This window comes from Pistacia vera, unplaced genomic scaffold, assembly GCF_008641045.1.
Source record: "Pistacia vera cultivar Batoury unplaced genomic scaffold, PisVer_v2 Contig102, whole genome shotgun sequence".
Lineage (NCBI taxonomy): Eukaryota > Viridiplantae > Streptophyta > Magnoliopsida > Sapindales > Anacardiaceae > Pistacia > Pistacia vera.
The window spans coordinates 1,279,456-1,303,965 of NW_022195050.1; the positions used below are offsets into that span (position 1 = coordinate 1,279,456).

The following is a 24,510-nucleotide window of genomic DNA, read 5'->3' on the forward strand; positions in this document are numbered from 1 at the left end:
AAGACGAAGAACACCCTATAACGCAGATGGAAGACGAAGAAGATGGTAATGGCTGTCTTTTACAAAGTTCCCCAAAATGTTTTAACCTAATGCGAAATTTTTTTTTTTTTAAATTTTAATAACATTACGAACGGCCGTCCATAAGGGTTGGACAGTCGTCCTTTACATAAGGGACGGTCGTCCATTCATTGTGGACGGCCATCCATAATTAATGGACGGGCGTCCATTTAGTATGGACGGCCGTCCACAAGTTAGGGACAGCCGTCCAGTATTAAAAATTATTTTTTTTTTACGAATTACTTTTGGACGGGCGTCCATTACTTACGGACGCCCGTCCACAATAAAAGGACGACCATCCACAAATTGTGGACGGCCGTCCATCGTTTTTTTTAAGATTTGTAAAAGCCAAATGCATGGACGGGCGTCCAAAAATTACGGACGCCCGTCCAAAATTAAGGGACGGGCGTCCCCAAAGAAATTGTTTTTTTTTTCCATATTTGGGTGAAGGACGGGAGTCCATTATTTGTGGACGCCCGTCCAAAATTAATGGACGGCCGTCCCTACAGTTTTACAAATTTTTTTATTTTATTTTAATAGGGACGGGCGTACATATTATATGGACGGCCGTCCCTCGCATATGGACGCCCGTCCATATAATATGGACGGGCGTCCATGTGAGTGAACGGCCGTCCAAATTTGATGGACGGTCGTTCACTAGAAAAAAAATTGTAAAAAAATGGAAAGACGCATTACACGTAGGCTGGTACAGAAATTCGGTGCTAATATTTTGGTGTCTATAGTGTTATTGTTAAAAATAAGACCAAAAAAAAAAATCATACTAAACCAGATCTAGTTCCATCGTTAATATCCTCTTTTGTGTATCATCTTTAACCACAACATTTGCCTACGCAATCATGGTTTTAAAACCCGACCCGGCCAGTGGGCCGAGCCTAGAGAGCCTAAAAACCAGGGGGAGGGGGGATTTAACCCAGATTCACACTGGATTGGAATGAAGGTATTGTAGCAACCCATCAGTCCAACTGGTTTTTGGGAAAAAACCGGGTGAATCAAAATATAGAAAACCACGACTTTCAGCCATTGTTTTAAAACCCAAACCAGAGGGTGACCCGGTCATCTGATCGGGTCACGGTTTAACCGATTCAACCGGCGGTTGAACCAATGGTTTGACAAGTTTAAAATCTAACAAAAACACCCCTGATAAATACCATCAGACCCTATAGGTTTGAAATCTAGGAAACACAACCCTGGACAAATGCAAATCGGCGATCGACTGGGAGAGCAGTGGCGACACACCAAGGAGGGTAGATCGGATGATGGGGAGGGCGAATCGGCAGTTGGCAAGTAGAGGCATCGCCAGAAATGGCAGATCGGTGGTGGAAGTCAATGGTCCCACCAGCTTTTTTTGGTGAGATGTCTGGATCTTCGTGAACGATAGTAAGGGAGCTTGGGAGAAGGTAGATCGGTGGCTGAGGAAGCCTGTTGATGCCGGAGAAGGCCGATCGACATCGGGAAATGGAAGAAAAATCGCGCGGCGAAGGTGGACGACGAAACATCACGCGGCAGCGGGAGATGAAGTGTGATGGCACCGAAGGAAGTCAAAAGGTGGTTTCCGATAGCAAGGAAGGTGGAAGGTTGTCGGAAAAGGGGAAGTCATTGCCGATTTGCATTTGGCCAGAGGGTGTGTTTGCTAGATTTGAAATCTTTAGGGATTGATGCGTATTAATCAAAGGTGTGTTTGTTATATTTTAAACTTGAAACAGTTAAAAAGAGTGACCCGACCTGGAGAAGGCCCCGGGTCCCAGTCCAACCGGTTAAACCGGCTGAGCCGGTCTAGGTTTTAAAACAAGGCTTTCAACCAATGTTCGATGGGCAAACATGAATCGAGGTTAGGGGGTTTTGAAGGGTGGATCATGGTGAGTCGGTGGGTGGTGTCTGATTAAGTTTTAGTCATCAGAATCGCCGAAATTTGGCCAAGAAACGGCAAAGCCCTAGCTTTTGATTCTGGCGATTGGTGGGTGGAATGGCTTCAGAACCTTGGGGGTTTTGTAGGGGAGTAGCCAATGAGTCTAAGGGTGGTCGTGATTGGAGTTGTCGTCGCTCAAAACGGCCAGAATCTGGCAAAGGACAGCCAATGAACGTGGTTTCCATGGTCGACAGTCAGCGATAAAGGGTATGGTTTTGAAAAGGAAAGGGTAAGGTTCCAGTGGTGGTGATGGGGGTGATTTTGGGTGAGAAACAGCCAAAAAAAGGGAAAGAAGGTCGGCTTCGACATGTGCTAATGTGCACTTGAAACAATGCTAACAGGTGCTGAAAATAAAAAAATTTGAATTTTTTTTATGTTGATGTCACCGGTTTGATCCACCGGTCAACTTGGGATCCAACCACTTTTTCGAGTTTAGCCTCCGGTTGGTTTTTAAAACATTGTACGCAATTACTTCACAGCCACAATCCTTATAATCATATGTACATCCACGTGTATGGCTTTATGCTAATTCGTCACATGTAAAGTTATACAAATTATTATGGATTCAACCTCTATATCCAATATTCCAACATCAATAGAAGCACTACAAAACCTGAATTTTTTTTTTCTAAACCTAAATAAAAATAAAATATCATATCATACCAAATCAAACCCAATTAGATTTTTCAGATCCTCTCCCGTTTATCAGCTTTAACTACAAGATTTGCCTCACCAATTGCTTCATGAGCAAAACCTTTAAAATGGGATTTACACTTGTGTTCCTACATAATACAATAAACCCCACAAAAAGTACTCCCACATTTGCACTAAGGCCCTATTAATCCAACTTTCTTGTTGCAACTTAAACACCTATGAACCTTTTTGGCTGGACGATTGTAATTGGCGAATTCTCTATTTTGGCTAACTTAGCCCGGCCATTTCCCCAAACGACAGCTAACACTTCAAGGGTTGTAATCGACGAACTCTCCACTTTGAGTAGATCATTTCTCAATACATTAGATTGAGGAATCGTGCCCGACGAAACAAAAAAGGGTTCAACAACAGCCACGTTAATATTGTATCATACGAATTTTCACTTCGTTTTATTGACTTTTGATTTATAGATTTCTCCATGACTGCTTTTACCGAAGCTACTTATTCCTTCTTGATACAGAAATCCACAAGGCACTCGTAACATAAGTTCATGTTGGCTACATGCCAAAGAAGCTACAGCTATTAGTGAAAACTTTGATTGGAATAAGCAAAACTTGTTGATTCTCTTGATGAATGCATATAATTATCATATTTTGAGAGAGTTTCTTAATCAAATCATTATTTTAAAACCCACCTGTTGTGAGACCCAACAAGGTGAATGAGTCACGGGTCAACCAATCCAATTGGTTGAACCGGTCGATTGGACTAATGACATCAACAATAAAAATATTTTAAAAAAATTACAAGTTAGTCCCTTAAATTATATATATTACCCCTAATAAATTTCAAATCAGTCCCTAAAATTTAATTTATTTTTAAAATACCTATTTAGTCCCTAAAGTTTTGAAATATTGCAGAAGACTCCCTAAAATTACAAATTTGAAATATAATAAAAAGCCCCTGAAACCTGAACCTGGTGGGAGAGACTGCTAGGTCCCGGTCCGACTGGCCGGTCTGATTCGGGTTTTAAAACAAAGAATCAAATAAGAAAAACTTTTGATTTATAAAGGGTCCTAAAAAACATAAAAAAAAAACTTAAATACTAATAAGATAATAGATCATTCTAAATTAACCAAGTCTTAGAAATCTCCACGAAAAATAATTCAGCAGCATGCCCAAATTTTATAAACCCCTAGAATAGAACAATGTCTTAAAAAAAGAAATATCATCTCCAACAAATAATTTGAATCAGTGTTCCTAAAAACAAATAATGAAGCAAAAAGGCAGAAAATAATTTAATATACAAAAGGCGTTTAGATCATATAATGTTTTATTACAAGAAGATATTATATTAACGGAATAAAAGATCATCTTAAAGATGACTGAAAATGTTTAGAAAATACGTTTGGTTGATTCGAATAAATTGGTGAATAATATGTTTAATTAAGAGGATAAATGAATGGGTATGTTATATAAGATTACTAAATTGCCCTCACTTTTAAATATTAATATAATAGTATTTTTTATTATTACTTTTTGAATAACTTCTTTTAACCCCCTACTTTTCAGATTTAGCAAAAATGCCCTAGCAACCAAAAACATTTTAAACTTAACAAAAACACCCCTTTTCCACCCCAAGCCATTGCCGGCAGCCAGCCACAACCGTTGGCAGCCGCTGACAATGCCATCTTTGGCCGTGAAACACCGATCGTTTCACAACCAAAGATCTGGTTGTTTCACAGGCACATCCTTGGCCGAGAAACAACTAGAGATCTGGTATTGAGATAGCCAGATCTGGCTTGACCATATAAGGCCAATCGTATGCCATTATGACGACTTTTGGCAACCTCCGACTGCGATCGACGGTGGCTACCGGTGCTAGCTAGTTTTGGATATAATGACATTTCTGTAAATAATGACAATAACAAGGGCAATGTCATCCAAAAAATTTAAAAAGCTAAGACAAAAATGTCTACATAAGTGATTGGGTGTTTGTAAATATTAACAAATATAAGGTTAATTTCGACCAAATGATCAACTGTTTAGGGGCAATATGTAAAAAAAAAAAAAAATTGTAATATCAAGGTAAGTTTTAATAACAGCCTCCACAGCCCCTCCTCCCCGGGGAAATATACCTCCCAAATACTACTGTTTGTCATAAAATATTCCGGCAATAAATTTTTACAAACCAACCAAACATCGTCATCTGCTCAATTTAAAAAATATTACCCCAATTATCTAATATTAACCCGATCCAAACGGCCCCACAATAGTGAATATTATTACAATCGCCTTCAAATAATCAAGAAATAAACTCTACAAATTTTTCATACTACATCTGGGTAATTTACAGCAGTTTTGTTTTAGTTATTACAGGAGAGGCAGCTTGATGCCTTGTTCATTGATGCCACTGAAGCTTATTCTGTCTCTGATTGTACCGGTATTTGGAACAAATTTAGGCTTCTAAGGATGTGCCTGCATACCGGAGACATATGTCGCCTCAACAGATGCAGTCCCTTCTGCTGTGAAGTCCTCCCATGAAGAAGTCGACAATATGACAAAATCTGCCAGTTTCCCAGGAGACAGTGATCCTAAATAATTTTCAAGAAAGCATCCACGAGCAGCTGAACTAGTATGCCTGCCACGGAGGAAGTGTTGGTATTCCAGTTTGAGAGTTCGATTAATAAATAACAGAAAGCATGAGTTCATACATAGAGGATAGGGAAACGGTTAAGTAGCCGTAAAAGAGAGAAAATTAGAGCATACAACAGATATATCCACTCAATCCAACAAAGATGGCATGGCTCAAAAATATTTGCATGTTTAAATCAAATGATGATGGTACTATGCAAAGTGTCTCATCTCAGAAAAAATCCAAGCCAGTCAAAAAGTATAAATTTCCTTATACATGAGTACAAGAGAATAACAAGCATTTCAAAATTGCTTACGCTATCAATGAGTCGATCAATGAAATTCGCTCTGATGGAATCCAAGCGTCGTCCCAACCAGGAGGTATTCTTTTCATTGCTGTCTTGATAGCACCTAACGGATTGATGTCGACAACCTGAAATAACATTAGCGATGTGAGATTTAGCAATGTTTTAATATCAAANTTCAGAGTATGTTCTTATTTACATACTGATCACTGGAGTTATGGTGAATGAATGGAAATGAGGTTTTAAGAGACAGTCTTGAACCTGCAATCACATTCTGGATTCTCATTCTTTTCTATAAAAAAATATTAATCTGACATATTTACCAGTAAGAGATAACATGATTTGTACTGTTTGATAAACATAAATACGTGTTTACTTGTTTTAGGCATTTCCTATAATGCTTTCCCTATCTCAACTATTTTCTGCATTTTAGGGAACCACAAATCAAAGGTTTCAGCTCCTGCTAAACCGGAAGTGCAAAAGGCAGCTCCACCTATTGAAGTGCCAGCATTGTCTTTGGATGAACTGAAAGAAACAACTGACAATTTTGGATCAAAGGCATTGATTGGTGAAGGATCATATGGAAGAGTGTATTATGCAAACTTAAGTAGTGGAAAAGCTGTTGCTGTAAAGAAGCTAGATGTTTCATCTGAGCCCGAGACGAATGTTGAGTTTTTGACTCAGGTATATCATAAACTTAATAAAGACAGGTCTCTTTTTGTTCAGTTTGTTGTTGTTGATAACAAAATAACTTCTTTAAGGTATTGCTTTAATTTTGTCCAACTATTGAATTCAGGTTTCAATGGTTTCAAGATTGAAGCATGAAAATCTTGTTGAGTTGCTTGGTTACTGTGTTGATGGAAATCTCCGTGTGCTCGCATATGAGTTTGCAACGATGGGATCTCTTCATGACATATTGCATGGTATATGATGTCAGCTTGCTTAATCTTCATTTGCAATATAGAATAACTTTCATGAATTAAATGGGAGAAACTTTTATCCACTAATTTGAGCATGTGGGCAATTACAGGTAGGAAGGGTGTTCAAGGAGCACAACCAGGTCCAGTGCTTGACTGGATGACACGGGTTAGAATTGCAGTTGACGCAGCTAGGGGTTTAGAGTACTTGCATGAGAAGGTTCAACCTTCTATAATCCACAGAGATATCAGATCTAGCAATGTGCTTCTCTTTGAAGATTTCAAGGCCAAGATTGCAGATTTTAACCTTTCAAATCAGGCTCCTGACATGGCTGCTCGTCTTCATTCTACTCGTGTTTTGGGAACCTTTGGCTATCATGCTCCAGAGTAATCCTTCTAAAAGCCTTTTGTTCTATTATCATTTTGTAATGCTTTTTATTGATTATTTCCTTGGTTGAATCATTGGTTATGTTTGTTGCTGCTAATTTTCAAACATGATGTTATTGCCTGTGATTTGACCTGGAGTGGTTTTCGTTTCAGTCCAATGCTTTTCTTTTTTGTTGTTTAAATTTCTGTGCTCTGCATTACTTATTCTGAGTCTGGACAAAGTTACCTGGAGTTTAACTTGCTAAGATGCTGGCCTGTATAAAACTCAGTGCAAAAGGACTATGAAGAATGGACCATGCTTTAGCAGAACTACCTTAAGAAGAACTAAAGTCATATCATATTTTTTGATAATTTATTTTCATCTGAAAGATAAATGCATAGAAGTAGTGATGCTTATTGAATGGAGAGAGATGAAGAAATGGGAGAAAGAAATTGAAGGATAGAATTTGAATTTCTATGACCTCTACCTTTCTTTTCATTATTCCCCCTCACCTTTTTTCTGGAAGAGGAAGAGGAATAGAAAACGAGAATTAGGTGAGGATAAGCTGTTGGACAATTAATCTCATGCTCTGGGGTAAAACCATTTCGAGCTTGGTTTGCCTTGCAAGATCATCTTAAATGGATTTCTTTAGAGGTCCCATTGGTAGTTTATCATAGTTATTTTGTCATTATAATTTAATCTTTCTTAAAATAAGTTTGGCTTTTGGAGCCTAATCATTTTGATGTAGCATGCACTTTATTCAAATTAATGTTTAAGATGCATCTAGAACCAGTTTGAGAAAGTATGTTTTTAACAGCAGCATTCTTTAAGGGATTTCTTTGACCAGACTCATAACCTAATGTGGATTGAAAATAGCAGATCTAAACATGAATGATGTTTGCCACTTATTTCATCTTTTCTTAATAAAGAAAAGTTTTAGTGTAGTTCTTGTTGATGTACTTAGCAGTGGTGCAAATATATGGACCATTTTGTCTGGCCTAGTGTTACTCAAATCATTTTTTTTCATGGCAATGCCTGTGTTGTCGTACGTAATTTACATTATGATCTTATAAATCTAGTTTTAGACACATTTATTGTGGATGCTTACAGCTAACTTGTGGCTTGCAAAACTGATTTGCAGATATGCGATGACCGGGCAATTGACCCAGAAAAGTGATGTGTACAGCTTTGGAGTAGTCCTTCTAGAGCTTTTGACAGGAAGGAAACCCGTTGATCACACTATGCCTCGTGGACAACAGAGTCTTGTTACCTGGGTCAGTCCATTTGTCTACTTTCATGTTATTATCATTCTCTTTACTCTTCCAGTTCTCTTTCCCTGTGATTTTGGCTGACAAACTTAATTTTTGTTAAGGCTACTCCGAGATTAAGTGAAGACAAAGTTAAACAGTGTGTGGATCCCAAGCTAAAAGGAGAATACCCTCCTAAAGGAGTAGCTAAGGTATCTCTCTCTTACATGCATAGTTTTCCTTTTTGGGTTGAGAAGCTCAGGTACATTTGCGTTGAAACATTGCTGCTGCTGTTTCCTTTTTGGTGGTAATATCACTGACAATATTATCTATGTTCGATGCAGCTGGCAGCTGTTGCAGCATTGTGTGTGCAGTATGAAGCTGAGTTCAGGCCGAATATGAGCATTGTCGTAAAGGCTCTTCAACCACTTCTGAAGCCACCAGCCCAACCTGCAGCTCCAGCCCCAGAGACCTAAAAAGCAAATAAACTCAATTTCTCTGCTTGTTTGAAGTTCTGACGCTTGTTCACAGTTTGTTTTCATATATATTTTTTAATTTTTCATATATGAGAATCGATTCCGTATAATATGAGAGCAGATGTGTAGGATTGGATTGTCCTTGTAGTGTCACTTTTAACATTTGTCTGCTGCTGCTGGTGCTGATGTCTTTTTTTAAAGTCCCGAATTGTTGACAATGAATTGGGTTTGTGGATACCTGGGTACGCTTTGTTTTCTTTTGCGTTCATACTCAGTTATCGGCCATGTTTTATGGACCTTTGAACTCTATGATATAGAATCTTTTGCTGTTCCTCAATGGTTCGATGATAGAGCATTAGGGGTTTTTAGGTTGTGCGTGGAATTATGTTGATCTTTGATCTAACCCTAATTATGTTATGTTCATTCTTGGTATATGTATATTTTTTTATGAAATATGTTATCTATCATACTATTTTCAAACTTTGAGGGTCCATTCGAGCATTAGTAATTTATTTTTTTCACACCAAACTACCAAAGTTATCATTTTATTCTCTACACTAAAATAGATGAGTGAATTAGTATTTTAAAAGACAATATTTATGACAATTTTTAAACTTGGAGGGTCCATTCGAAAAAAAGTGTAAAAATTGTTATTCAAATGATAAATTTGAAACCTAAAGATAAAATGTGGGATTTAATAAGATAAAACGTGGTAAAATAAAATAATTTTAAAATTGCATCCAAAATTATTTCTAGAAGCAAGCAAATCACCCCTAAGTAATAAACTTTCGAAATTTAAAAGAAAAATAGAAATTCTAATTACGTGGATTATACATAAATTTAATTGAAAAGAATAAAAAGACTTAATGCCCTTCACCCCTAAGTAATAAAGACTAAGAAATCAATTTTGATCAGGCGTTTCTTAGGAATTATCAAGTCCCTGAAAGATTGTTACATCTGTAGCCCTATAGCTCTATATATATGTATGTTACTACGCTACTCCACAGCAATTTTCCACTACGCACTTCAAGTCTTCAACTAGTTTTGAATTTCCACGAGGGTTTTATACTTTTGTGCTCTCTCTCTCCAAATAGTTTTCGTTCTCTACTGAATTAGAGATGACTGATGATAAACACTCTGCTTTCAAACCAATAACCACTCAATTTCAACAAAAGACTCCCTCTATGCAACAACTAGAAGAACGAGAACAATTCGCTTCTCTCTCTTCCGTTGCCTCACAAGATTCAGTACAGTCCTCTGATGATACTTCTTCAGCTCCAAGACAAGAAGACTCTTCAACCATGGCGGCCGCTTGCAGTTGTTTCAAGAAGGCGGCTTGTTCTTGTGTTAAAGGTGAATGTGAGAGTCATATCGACTTTACTGAAGAAAAACAAGAACTTGGTCAAGAATTGTTGGGTTCTGTTGATGAAGAGGTCACTGCTTGTGATTTAGTTTCTGGGTTCTCTGGTTGGGAAGAAAAAGGGATTGTTTGTGAGAAAAAGGTGAAAGCGTTTGGTGTGGAAGTTGAAGAAACAGAGAATAGTGAAGTGGGCTGTCTTGCTAATTTTGAAAAGACTCTGAAAGATTCTGTGAAACGTGAAGTGGGTTGCTCTGGAATTCAAGAACGTGGTGAAGTCAATGAAAAGAAGGAGTCTGAGGTTGGGGGTGAGATGGTCTCTGAATTTTCTGGATGTGAGGGCAATGGGGTGGTTTGTGATAGAAAGGTGCAGGCTTTTGGTTTGGAAGTTGAAGAATCAGAGAATAGTGAGGTGGGTTGTGTTGCTACTTTTGAAAAGACTTCGAAAGATTTTGTGAAACTTGAAGTGAGTTGTTCTGCAGTTCAAGAATGTGATAACTTCAATGAAGAGGAGTCTGAGGTCAAAGTTGAGACGAGTTCCGTTGTGGAAGGTGACAATGAAGATAGAAAAGAAATGAAATCTGAAGCTTTGTTGGAGGCCAAGAAAAAGCAGTTATTGGCAGAACTTGAAGTTTCTGGTCTGGCAAGTCAGGAAGTACACAAACTAGTGCAAAATAATGGTGTGAAGATTGATGGTGCAAGAGTAAGTGATGTGAGTGTTAGGCCTTCTCTTAGGATTGAAGTAATTGATGATACAGCATTGATTGAAACTGTTAGGGTTTCTAAAATGATAGAGAGGAACGGGAAGAAAGGGGAGACGGAGCAAGAAGTGGATGGAAAGAAGGCAAGAAGATCGAGAAGGAAGGCAAAAGATGCGAAAAAGGCTTCGGAGATGAGTGAAAAGATTAAGAATTTGACTGATTATGGGGCTGGTCAAGATGGTGGTTTAAAGGATGGAAAACAAGAGAAAATTATGTACTCAAGGAAGGAGATGGAGGCCTTGAGGTTTGTCAACATTGTGGAACAGCGGAAAATGTGGAGGGATGTATACACTGGACTTGGACCTGTGGTGATGACTGAGTATGATGACCTGTTCAGCTCCAAGCATCAGAAGCACATCCTCTTGAACTTCGATCCTCGGCAGAACTTTTCAAGGAAGCCAGAGACCCATGAGATTCTTGGTAAGTTTCATTATCTGCTAATTTTTATTTTTCAAGTATCTTAAGCTCTACCTGTTATTATTGTGTAAACACATGCCACTTTTGTTTTTTTATAGTTTTATTTTATGTGTCTAAAAGAATCTTTGGCATTATGATTTGATCTACAATAGCAGATTATGATGACAGTGTAGAGCTCAATGATTTGATGGTATAATATTATGAACAAGCACATATTGTTGAATTTATTTCTTTTGGTGGCATTTTGTGTATGGTTTTGTTCTCTTTAATACCCAAATTTCAAACAACCGAGCTTCCGTATGAAAGGGGATCTGAACTAATCTTATTTAGATAATAGTTTCTTAGAATGGGGAGTAGTTTTCAATGAAACCTTAGTTAGAGGAATAGCTTGTAATCTAGTCGTGCAGCCTCTGGCAAGAAATACTCCAGATTTTCTTTAATTCTCTGAGAAGCTGATATAACAGCTGACGCACTGCTTCTGGCCAATGCTTATTACTCAGTTATTCTATTTGTATTTCTAATCTGACATGAGGTATTTGAAAAAGGAAAGAATGTGTATGATTAGTCAGCTATTTAATTGTGTTACTTCATAGCAAGATTCTCTGAACTTTGTATAGCTTTAAGGAGTAGCCTAGGAACACTTGAAGCATCTTTGATGAGATTGGTGTCAAGTAAGACTGCATTGACATTCAGCAAAGAGGTTAATAATCTACCACTCCTAGCATTTTGTCTATCTTGTGATTGCAATAGAGAAGAAACCAGATGCAATTTTCTAAACTTTTAGATTGCTCTTCTGCCATGAAATTTTTTGAAAATCATATTGTGCTGTTGTTTTAAGGAAAGCTATAATTTTCTAAAATACATCTTTTAAAAGCCTTTCTTTAATCTCCCTTCCATTTACTCTGTTTGAGCTAAGATCTCTGTTGACAGTTATCGTATATGTGGTTTGGCCATGATTTGCTATTTTGTAGCACTGGAATGGAAGTTTTCTGTGAATTTTTCCTTTTAAGGGTTTTTTTTCCCTTTCTTCTTCTTCCTTTTGGAGTCCATGGACCTTTTTGAATGCTTTTCCTCCACCTCTTCTTTGTAGTGGGTTCTAGCTCTTCTTGTGTCAATTTGATGGGATCATTTTCTGTTGTCACAGGTGTTGTTGCTGCAAGGGGAAGAGGGAACAATTTCAATATCTTTGTGCGTTGAAGAGTGGCCTAGAGCAATCTGCAAAGTTCTTTGTGCAGTATTTTCAAAGTCTCTTATCTGTGTACTTAGCATGTCATAGCTGTCTTGTATACAAACTGTGTACAGTCTTTGTACATAGAAATTATTACTCTCGATTTAGATTTTGTAGGGAAAGTGTGTTGGATGATAACACGTTACATTCGTTTATAACTGAAAGAATGTAGTGAGGATACTTGTAATGAAATTCGACTTTTGAATGTCACACATGAATAAAAAATGATTCTTGTACCTAGCACTGTTACTGGAGTTGATGTTTGATCTTTCTGTGGTTTGAACTTCTTAGATTTTAGAATTTCACAATTGCTTCTAAATTTTCTATTACTTTCAGGGGAAGAGTATTCGCAAAACGTGGATAATGAATCAGAACACATGGACGGTTATGAGGTAAATGTGGATATCTTGAATCCTGGTTATAGCGCTAGTACTGAGGGTGAAGGTTCATATATGGTCAAACAAGGAGAGTGCAGTGAAGAATATGACAGTGATGAAGATTATTGTAGCATTCAGAGACCTGCCTTTTTGGTAGAAGGCGAGCCTGATTTTGATTCTGGACCTCCCGGAGATGGATTAGAATATCTTCGGCGCGTCAGGTAGCACTCTAAATCCTTATTTGATTCCTTCACAAAATGCAGTTATTCTCATTTTCCCATAACATCTAGGTTATCTATGTTTTCTTTATTTGATCTTATTAATGGTATATTATCCTTTAAAGAGTGAGCCTCTTTTCAGCCAGTGATTGCTTGTAACTCTTGTGACTTGGTAGAAGACCTTCCTATAAAAGGCTATGCTGGAATGCTTTCTGGATTTTAAGGACTCTATCTAGTGAAATTCTGGTTTTCTTTTTCTTATTCTGGATTTCACATGTCACCGGGTTTTGCTCTTGTTTTGGATATGTGTTCTTGAAAATTTTGTAATGGTGCAGCATTTGTGGATGGAGAAAAAAATTAAGGACGAACACTTTTCTTTGAGTCATGACAACACATCTTTGGTGATTATAGGGTTGTACCAATGTGGATTTATTCAAAAAGAAAAAGAAATGCAAATGGTGGATTCATTCTTCATCTATTTGTTGTTGAATATTGGTTGTCTTCAGTAAAAGTAGGGGGCTTTTGAATGATTTTTTCACTCTATACCTTGGTCCTGTGTTATCAATTAATTTCAATGGCTGACTTTACAACTGAATCAAGTAATGTGTTAAAAGAGAGAAATCATAGAAGAGAAGAATTCCAGCTGTGATAAACTGATTTTTTCAACCCTTCCGCTAGAAAATTATTAAGTAATGCAATAAGCATAACATTTTTTGAAGCACAATATTTATATGGACTGTTGGTTAGTCATGTCAAAGCCATAACTTTTTTTCACTCTATACCTTGGAAGGTGATACAGTCTAGCATAATTTGTTCTTGACGCTGGACTTAGAAATGGATAGTCAAATAAACTTGTCTCCAGTTTCAAGAAGAAATCATTCATCTCTTCAATGAGATTCACCTTTCCTCTTCTATTCATCAGTAGTTGAGAGCTTTTCTGGATTTTTTTTTTGTAGAGTTGGAGTTCCGACTTTAGGAGTGATTAGATTGAAATTTGACATGAATAGAAATAACTTTTCTTGATCGATTTGAATATCCCCACTATTCTCCTAAGCCTCCAAATCACAAATAATTCTCCACACAAACATGACTTCGGAAAGAAATAAAGTTGGAACAGTGAATCATCAATGTTCTGTTGGAGCTTCAATTTTTCATGTGCACACAAGAACCAAATATCTATATATATGTATATATACTTACAAGTAATCAGTGAATATTTGACCACATGAGCACAATGCCACAATCACATTTCAGGGTTTCCTTTCAGTTCCAAAAAGATCACATATTGACCTGGGAAGTTTTGCTTTTATTTGGGATCACCATAGCCATTGCACTGTCGAATGGATGGGATGCTAGGAGCTTTCTAATGTAAATAAAAATGCAAAATTTTAGAACTTTGGATAAACTTGAATCTAAGTGAGCTTATCTGGTAGGGTGTGATCCATATTATTCAGCTTGTTTATGTACAGCGGCTGTATTCAATTCTACTACGGGACAGTGCCTCAATTGCAGATTGAAACATTTATGATGCATGTTAAGGTTTAGAACTAGTGGTACATGTTTTTAGCTTTTGCTGTCTGCAGTACAGGGCTGTGTAATATGATCTTGTATTGTTGCTTTTAGTTTTCTGTTACTAATTTTAAAATTTTTAAAATGAACATAAAGCTACAATTGTGGAATATACTAAACAATTTCTTTCTGATGCTCAGATGGGAAGCTGCTCACATTCCAAGAGTGAAGGTGGCGAAGCGTGATCAGAGCAAACCTTCTAAAGAACAGAGTGTTTATATGCCCCGGATTCCTGATATCCCACGGTGTCCAGAACACTTGATGCCATTGAAAGAATGGGAGGATTCATTTCTTGCTGACTTTTCAAAGCTACGACAGGTATGTTTCTTAGACACCAGTTTATTAGTTTTATTCTTATATGTGGATTGCATATGATTTGCTTTATGAAATTATAGAAATTTGCATCTCTGCTGGCTTCCTAGCTACAAATAATTGAGGTGGAAACTAGCATAAGTTAGTCATGGAGAAGTTTAATTTTGATCAAACAGAAACGTGCTTAAAAGAATAAATGACTATTTCTATCTCCATTCTCTTCTCTTTCTTAGAGTAATCAAACCTGGAAAACTGATTTTTCATCTAGAATATGCTGTCTGAAGAAATGAGCGAGGATCAGGTTGGTTCTTGAGCGAATGAGGAAAAGAAAAATACCTTAAAATTCTTTATTTTAGAGAATCCAGTAAAGCCATATTTTCTTTCTATAAAAAATTTCAGGAGAGAAAAAGCTGAGGTTGGTTTCCTTGTCTAATCTGAGAATGCAGAACGCTATATTTATCCGAATTGCCTAACTCCACATTCTGGAAACTGACTTTGTTTACTTTATTGTTTATTTTAATATCAGGTTCTGTCAGGTATCGAGAATCCAAGCTCTCAACTTGCTGGTAAACTGCAAGATGTGGTCATTTTTCACAAGGACAATGAATCCTGTCAACTCCCTGATAGTACTATTGCTAAAACCGATGAACTTCATTCCTGTCAGCCTGTTGACAGTTTCAGCCATAAAATCGCAGCTGATGAGCCATCTCTGCTAAATACTGAGGATGATGAAAATTCTCCATGCCATCCAAATCCTAAAACTTCTCCAATTGATGATTCTACCAACCACCCTACATTATCTGCAATTCTAAATATGGATTCCGTAGCTCGAGTATCAGTGCTGAGAAAACGCATAACCTCTATAGAGACATTTAGCACGCTGTCTAGAAATGATTGTGTGTGGCTATTTTCATTGTGCGCAACAGTTGATACTCCACTAGACGCCGACACTTCTGCTGCTTTCCGGAGTCTGCTCCGGAAATGTGCCAGACTGCGAGCTGGGAAGTCTGAACTGGATGATGAAGTTGTAATGCTCAATATCTTGGCCACAATTTCCGGCCGGTATTTCGGGCAGGCGGAGGATTGAAGTTCATTCATGACTAGAGGCAATGAAACTTTTTCTATATGTTTTATACTTTCCTCTGACTGTGAGCCAAATACATTGAGAATTTTTTTTGAGTCTCTCCACTTGTTGCAGATGTTCTTGGGACATCTTGAACTAATGGTGATTTGAGTTGAAGGTTATCAGCAAATTTTTATTAAATATACCATTAATTTTTGTTCAAATTATCTTAATTGTAATTACAAGGAACATATTATTGTAGCTTAAAATATAAATTTTCCTTCTCATCCACCATTCATGACATACTTTCTTAAACCAGCTGGAACATGAATATTGGCAAAATAATCCTTTCAAATTTCAATCCAACCTCTTCGCATAGCTTCTCTTCTAAAGAGTAAAGACATGGCTTCCCATGATTTGTAGGTTTCGTTGCTCTCAGACCAATATAAACTTAATTTAGAATAGTAATACTTAATTTAGAATAGCATTTATTGTTTTCTATTTTATCTTTCAAAGATATACAAGAATGGAAGTGATGAAGGGGAAGTTGTATAATAATTCTGAAGGGATCATGAAGTTTGTATTTGTAATGCTGAATATCTTGGCTACAATTTCTGGCTGGTATAATGGTAAGCAGGAAGAGTGAAATTTCGGTCTTTGGGTAAATATTTCCATGGTAATTTGATCCAGTTATGGTGATACATAACTTAACTAGATTCATTCATGACTTTTGGCAATGAAATGCGTGTTTTCTGAACGTCTATATGTTTTATGCAATAGCTAGCATGCTATTTTCTGGTTGAAGTCATTCCCTCAATTGCTGGCAATATATCAATTACTCAAATATTCTTGGTCTTGACTTATGATTGTCACTTTTTCACCATTCTTTCAGCATATGCTTTTTGAAAAGATTTTCTATTGTTGAAGAGAAAATTAAGAGAAACAGATAATTCAAAGAAAAGAAAGACAAAAAATGAAAGGATTTTGACTTGTATTTCATTTACTGAATTAAAACAATACAGAAGTGTTTATATACATTCTCAAAGATATAGGCTGGTGATCTATGTGATCTGCCATCTCAACATAAACAAACACACCTGAAGAAACACAAAATTTAACTAACTTCTGAAACCAGATTAACGCACATGAACTTAAACTTATAAGCTTAAAACCTCGTTGCTTAATCTGAGATTTATTTGAACTTGGCTATTTAGAATGTGATGGGAATCCACTCTCAAATTGATAAGAATTGGGCGGAGATAGTGGTCCTTTTGTGGGCTTGGGTAGAACTTTCCTTGGAAAATCAGCTTACCAAGGGAGGATGCACATGCTCACACATTTTTCCTCTCAAATGTAGGATCCTAACATTCCCCCATGCTTCGAGACGCAACGTTCACATTGGCCTATTTTGGATGGCTTCACTTTGGGTGGCCTACTCTCCCAGGTAGTCCTTTCCCGCGTAGCCCCTTCCGGAACATTGTTGGCCCACAATGGACGGCTTCACTTTGGGTGGCCTACTCTATCAGGTCCCCCTTTCCTAGGTCACCTCTTCCTAAACATGGGCTTAGACGGGGTTTGGCTCTGATACCGTTTGATAGGAACCGACTCCCAAATTGATAAGAATTGGGCTGGAAAGTGGGCCTTTGAGAGGAATTGGGTTGGACAGTGGTCATTTTGTAGGCTTAGGTAGAACTTTCTTTGGAAAACTGGTTTACCAAGGAATGACTTTACAAATGAACAAGAATAAATTAAGATGATATAGGCCAATTTCATGCTCAACAATTTTTGCCAAGTCAGCAAATAAGGGCTGACATATGTTGGTCCAAAAATAGAAAAGATTCCACTAATTTTTTGGGACCACAACAAAAAAGGGAAAAAACTTATTTCCCTAGACCAATAGAGGATATTGGGACACCTTAGGTGGTCCTCATGATAACACAATAAATGAACAAAAGATATCTCAACTGATAAAGATAAAAACGCAATTTGTAAAAAATGAGCTAGACATGCGATGTTAGCACAAAAGTAAAGTGTGCACACACTTGAAGCGAAAAATGAAATGAAGTGCACCATGCATATGTCTGACATAAGTGTGCAAGCACATATCCATTGTGCACACACATGAAATTAAAATGCAAAAGACATACGTCTAACATAGTTGTACACATGGAGGATAAAACAAATTCAAACTTTTTGTTGGATCACAAACATATATTTTCTCTTTCTTATGAGACAACAGACAAAACCTTACAATATTTTAAGATCACATAAGGAAATTGTGACACCTGTAAAGTTAGCTTACACAAATATCTCATGAATCAAAATTAGCTTGATGGAGAAGACAAAAAAGAGAGAACGCCACTTGATAAAATGTGTCAGACAATAGATGCTTGCACAAATGAACGATGTGTGCACACACTTGTAATGAAATTACAAAAGGGCAATTTAGACAAAACCGTGCACACACACAACTTTAGTGCACACACAATATAAGTTTGGTAAATATTCAACACAAATTATGTATAAAAACAATTATAGTACAAATTGATGTGTTCTATTTTATAATTGTCACATCATTTATCATTATACTTGTTACATAAAACACGACTTATTACAACCATTGTTGTTCAAATTATTTAGTTGTCACATAAATTGCACTCAAATACAAAGGATAGGCTATATTAACTTAAATTATAAGTTTTCCTTTTTATCGGCCATTCTTGATCACATGCTGTCTTAAGCCTGGAACATGAATATTGATAAAATAATTCCTCCAATCCAAGCTCTTCACATCAAATCCAAAATTCAGCTTCTCGTCCTCAGACATGGCTTCCCATAGTATATAGGTTTCAGTGCTGTCAAACCTACCAGTTTTGCATTCAAGATGATTAGCAAACTTTTCAAAAAAATAATAACCTCTACAGCTTAGTGTAATTTATAAGTTAATAGTATTACTTTTAAGGTGTATAGTAATCAAACTTAATTTAGCATTGCAAACATTCATCTTTTAACATTCTTAACATTTACTTTTGAATGCTTTTGTCGCTAAAAGCATTTTAAACAGTATCAAAGTCTTCTACGAAATTCTTTGATTAATAATTTGACTATAAAATACATAAAAAAACAATTTTTGTATCCATCGATCTAGTGAACAACTATATAAGTTAAGGAAAAAATAAGAATAATAATAAAAAAAACTTACCACCGTGAAGTATAATAGGGTTCATATGTCTTAACCATGTTTGTCCTTTGATCAATTATCTTCTCGCAAAATTTTCTTGCGAGTCCATCTTGACCAGAAGCAACCCCATATCGCTCCATAATTGCTTTTGAGATACATGGGAGGACATCTTCCACTGAGCTGAAAAATTTCACTCTTTTAATGTCCACAGTCTTCCCCTTCACGTCCTTAAGTGGATAGGACTTGAAGTGTTCATATAGGAAATCAAAAAAGTCAGCCAACGTCATTGGATTTACTCCAGAAGATAAAACATGGTACACATTAAGCCCTGGTTTCCTAGCAATTCCGTGCTTTGTGACAGCAGACATAGTTGCATTCACAACCATATCAACTGGAATCTGTGTGATCACCTCATTTTTGTAAGTATATAGTTATGTTAACGCGCACAAAGAATGAAAATCTTATGGATAATTCTTATTCTTATTTCTGTTTATTGTATGAATGATAAAGTATAGTAAAATGTTATTATTTTTTATTGATTCTAATTTTTTTTTCAAACCCAAATAATTTCCCAAGGAGGAAGAAAAAGAAGAAGATAAATACTTACTATATCTATGACTGTTTCAGGGTTTAGAAATGCAGGAAGGTGGCCTTTGCAATATGCCATAGCAATTGGGTCAGCCATCCTGATGATTTTCAAGAGAGAAAAAATTAGTAATTGAGATTTTACTGAAAGAGTGATGCTAAGCATTTCATATTACGTGCTACCATGAACATTTCGTCGACTTATCATTTGCATATAAATGCGTGTAGACACCTTTTGGAATAATAAATTCGTGATACTACATGGAAATACAAGAGATTTAATAGATTATAGCAAGATGTAATTTATTGATAACAAAAGAAAGGGGTACCTGTTTCCTTGTATCCATCCAGGAAAAGGCTCTCTAAAAGTGCTTACAATAATGCTTGGACGAACAATAGCAACTGGGATTTCTCCTCTGCTTTCATCAATTACTAATTCTCCCATTGCCTTGGTGAACTCATAAACATTTTTCCAACCACAACTTTTTGCTCTGTGGGATGGAAATTTGTAATCAGCTAGCTTTACTGATTTCAGGGAAAAATTCAAAACAATATATCTTGACCGACTAATTTTAACATAATTGTACTATATCCAGAGAAAAAGTCAATAGTACGAGGATATAACATGCCAATACATATATCTCACAAAGAAATTTAGCTTAATAACATCACCAATCAAATTAATTGTACATACATTTGAGAAATAAAGAACTTATATGTGACTGTTACCCCTGTGTCTCCATAAAAGTACAAGCTCACAATACATTTAGTAAATATGAAGAAGGTTAAGTATAAACTAAATAAATCACCTTTCTAGACCCATTTCTTTCATTTTCTGAGTAACTTCTGCACTTCCGTGAAAAGCAAGACTTGAATCCAAAGCCAACTTCACTTCGGCATCAACATCCACAGGAGGGTGTGATAATGGTGAGGTTTTGGAGATGAGATTCTCGCCTAAGTTTCCCATGGTAACGTATGCTACACAAGATGAAAAACTAAGTATATCTATAGATTAACCGAATTAAATTATTTCATAATTTTCTACTCTTTAAATTTACTTACCGGTTGATACATGTATGAAACAACAAAGTTTCTTGCACTGCTTTGCGAAATTGAGTATTCGAGATGGTCCTTTTGTATTTATGTTCACAGCAACATCAAATCTAAGTTGCATTGAACAAAGTTTAAGTATGTATAAAATTAGGATGTCATCAGATAAAATTTATATATAAGAAGAATTGTAAAAGTTGATAAGAAGGATGAGGTGGAACCTCTCATCAAATGTTGTATTGGCTGCTGAATTTATAATAACATCTACTTCTTTTGCAATTTCGTTCATTAAATCAGGATTCATTCCAAGATTTGATTCACCAATATTTCCAGGTACAGGAACCAGCTTACTTGACATGAATTCTTGATAAGATTCCCCATGCATATCTCTCACCAAGTCGAATAAAGTTGAATTTATAATGTTATTGGGAATAAAAAAAAGAATAGTAAAGTTTGTTAGTCAAAATAATTGAAAATGGCTAGAAAAGTACCAATTTTATACATACTTAAACTTTGTTCAATAAGATAAGTAAGAATATTCAGGTGCGAATGTCTGCTTGATTTTTAAGGACTAAACAACTTATAATAGTTTTTTATGAAAAACATTCTGTCTAGATTTTTGTCTTTTAGTGTTAGAAGATCGTAATGAATCATTTAATTCATCTGCACTAAGACAAGCTGAAATAATAAAGCTTATGTATTAGATGGAAACCTAGCTACGTCAGATTTTATTCTTTCTAATGCAGCTTCTTTGCTTTCTGCCTTAATTAAAACATAGGTTTTGCCAACCTCAGGTGCTGCTCGTAGTATCTTCTCAATTGCAGCTGCACCCAAAAAAAAAAAAAAAAAACGAAAAAGGAAAAAAAGGAGCATAGATGAGGGATCAGTATCCTTCATTCCGTCGTGGTTAAAAAAAATGTGTAGTTTTAATTTATCTGTTCACTAAGTATTCAATATTTGCAAAAAAATAAAATAAAATAAACTACTGTAACAATGGAATGTTATGTAAACACATTATTTATGGACCATATGAAATAATGAAAAGATATTTTGTAGAATATTAATTGTAAATTAAGCAAATAAGTTATAATATTGTACCGTCCCAATATGACTATGACTATGACGTGTGACATGTTTATGATATGAAATCTATACAAACTCATTTACTCGCACATCACATCTATTAGTGTTAAAAAAGCAAAGTTTTTCAATTTTTGATCGATGCAAGAAAGTTAGGTTACAAATTGTTAACCAATACTATTAAAATGAGTGTTGTATCTAAAAGAAATATGGAGATCCACATTAAACAAGATAAGTTGTCTCTTTTACCTTTGGCTAGGAGACCAGTGGCACCACTAATGAAATAATTCTTCCCAGGAAGAAACTCAAAATGCCATTCTTGCTGCTTTCAGCCTTGGGTTTCTCATCATATACTACTGATAGTCTGCTGTATATTGACACTTTTTCTTTCGCAACAGTTTTGCTACACAATTTAAGTGTATTTTTCTTCAATTTCAACTTCAACTGAGAAGAAGAACCATAAAATGTATTGTAAATACAACTTGTATTATCTATTTTCTTAGAAAACCTATATCGTGCATTAATTGGGAAAGAATTTAACTGCAATGAGTTCATGGCTTCAAAGAATGAATAGCTACCTGACTCTGATCAAAATGGGGCACAATACTTCATATATATAGAATTAAATGCATTCTCTTTAACATGATACACATTGTTTAAAATATTATTTTTGACATCCATATATATACACAAGGCTGTTTTTAAGATGATAAGATAGTTTATTAAAAGATAGGGAAAAATCCAGAAACGAAAGTTGGTAAGCAAGGATGAAAGGTATTGTTGATGTGACTGTAATAATTCAGCTCGCAAGTAAACTTACAAAAACGTGACTTTGGAAATTATTGAATAAAGTAAGAAATATTGCAGAAGGCTGTAGAAGAATTTATTGTTGCAAATATTTTTTAATTCAAGTCCGTTGACTTTTATTGCTTGTTTTGGATGGATAGCACTCAGTACTGACATGTTGCATTATATTAAGATAAAAGATAATTCAAGATTTTCGAAAACACTAAAGAATTTATCTATTTTATCAGATAACCTATAGTGTGCATTAATTGGGAAAGAATTTAGCTGCAATGAGTTTATGGCTTCGAAGACTGAATCATTAGCTGATATTGGTGAAAATGAGGCAGAATACTTCTTATATATATATTTAGAATTAGATATTAGTTATTTAACAAGATACACATTGTTCAACATTATGAATGAACAGTTAAAATTTCAGAATTTTCCAAATCCAGCGGCCCATTCCTGGGGATTCCAACAGTTTCTGCACGTTGGAGCTTGTCTAGAGGGAAAGTAGAAGCTGTACGTGAACCGAGAGCAAGCCTTATAAAATAAATCAGCTTGCATGGACCCGTAAAAAGAAAATCTAAGAAAAACTTCCAAAAAATCTTTCTTTTATTTATTTATATTATGTACAATCCATGTGTTGTAGCGAGATTTAAGATGAAATTGGTATAGAAAAAAGTCTGTACGGAAAAGGGCGTTGTTGATGTGACGTGAACAGTCCAGCTCGCAAGAAAATGTGCAAGGGAAATTATTGAATAAAGTACGAAATATATTGCAGAAGGTAGAAAAAGAATTTATTGATGCAAAACTATAATGAATAGTATAAAAGAGTTTATAATTCAAGTTTGTTGACTTTTATTTTTGATTTTGCATGGATTATGTTGGGTGTTAAAAACATACAGAATAAAACTTCAACACGTGTCCTCTAAGATGTTTTGTCACCAAGACAAATGGCCACCTTCTAGAACCCAACTCCTTTTGAACATGTGAAGCTTTTGGGGGAAAACAAACAGTCACCTCTCCAAAACCACATGTTATCTTGCATGTGGAGTACTTCACTCCCTAGGTTGTAAGTTGCACTTCAAGTCACATGTCAACTCGCACATAAATTATTTCACCTTTAAGCCAATTAGTACAGTGCCACATGGTCTAATTACATGCGGATTACTTCACACTTAAAATTACTCTTGAAACATTATAAATAAGGGGTTCTCACCACAGACCAAGGAGCCATCATCTTATTTTCACAAGAGCATTACAACAATTGTCTCTTTAGAAGCAAATACTTCTTGTAAACATATCAATAAAATAACAGTGGATGTAAGAATTACTCTTTGCATTCGAACCATTTTAAAAATTGCCCTCATTTTCTCTATTTGATTTTACATATTTATTCGCGTTTCATTTACTTCGCACATGAATCTCATTGAATCCATGGGTTCAACATCATATTTTCTATTACTCAGTCTCTCATAGACCCCTTGCACAAACTTCCCAAAGGCTTGCGTACGTCTCGTTGGTGTGAAAATATGCATAAACAATTTGGCGCTAGAAGGAGGATGAAAGTTTTAAGGAGGTTACCAAGTGATTACAACTTATGCGGAATGAGTTGCTTGCTCATATTGTGCATAAGAGTGGTTCAAGGCATAAATGAAACATCCATCAAAGTAAGAAAATAACACACTCATTTGTACATGGTTCGGCAATATGTCTACATCCATGGGGCCAAGTACAGAAGAAACACATCCACTATGTAAACTTATGAGTTCAAATACAAAGCAAGAAAAACATAGTTGCAAAACACTCATTGTTTTCAACACATCAATATTCTCTTCTTCGGTTGAACTTCAAGCCACCATTGCAAACTTCACACACGAGACCACTAGGTCGCACTTGAGCTACTCTTAGGTTTCAATAGCGAAGGATCAACTTTGGAACA

General features: G+C 35.9%; 4 protein-coding genes across 4 annotated transcripts; 2 read left to right on the forward strand and 2 right to left on the reverse strand.

Annotated features, from left to right (window-relative positions):
• Positions 1–4,700: 4,700 nt before the first annotated feature.
• On the reverse strand, positions 4,701–5,696 carry LOC116122039 (protein LONG AFTER FAR-RED 3-like). Its single transcript, XM_031407952.1, has 2 exons — positions 5,587–5,696; positions 4,701–5,276 (listed from the first exon to the last, which is right to left on the reverse strand). The coding sequence occupies exons 1-2, from the start codon at positions 5,661–5,663 to the stop codon at positions 5,102–5,104; spliced, it is 252 nt and encodes an 83-aa protein (XP_031263812.1). The 5' UTR covers positions 5,664–5,696; the 3' UTR covers positions 4,701–5,101.
• Positions 5,697–5,910: 214 nt separating this feature from the next.
• LOC116121816 (PTI1-like tyrosine-protein kinase 1) lies at positions 5,911–8,812 on the forward strand (the record flags this gene model as incomplete). Its single annotated transcript, XM_031407748.1, has 6 exons — positions 5,911–6,258; positions 6,371–6,497; positions 6,605–6,878; positions 8,000–8,132; positions 8,231–8,317; positions 8,450–8,812. Coding segments are annotated over 6 exons (1,101 nt in total), but the record flags the coding sequence as incomplete, so codon positions are not given.
• A 789-nt stretch (positions 8,813–9,601) lies between these two features.
• LOC116118554 lies at positions 9,602–16,110 on the forward strand. Its single transcript, XM_031404569.1, has 4 exons — positions 9,602–11,119; positions 12,681–12,942; positions 14,649–14,826; positions 15,347–16,110. Exons 1-4 carry the CDS (start codon positions 9,700–9,702, stop codon positions 15,905–15,907), a joined length of 2,421 nt encoding a protein of 806 aa, XP_031260429.1. The 5' UTR covers positions 9,602–9,699; the 3' UTR covers positions 15,908–16,110.
• Positions 16,111–18,590: 2,480 nt separating this feature from the next.
• LOC116121827 (fatty acyl-CoA reductase 2-like) lies at positions 18,591–23,805 on the reverse strand. Its single transcript, XM_031407754.1, has 10 exons — positions 23,788–23,805; positions 22,029–22,101; positions 21,422–21,523; positions 20,921–21,122; positions 20,712–20,812; positions 20,459–20,627; positions 19,979–20,140; positions 19,672–19,750; positions 19,086–19,462; positions 18,591–18,747 (listed from the first exon to the last, which is right to left on the reverse strand). The coding sequence occupies exons 1-10, from the start codon at positions 23,803–23,805 to the stop codon at positions 18,591–18,593; spliced, it is 1,440 nt and encodes a 479-aa protein (XP_031263614.1).
• Positions 23,806–24,510: the final 705 nt, after the last annotated feature.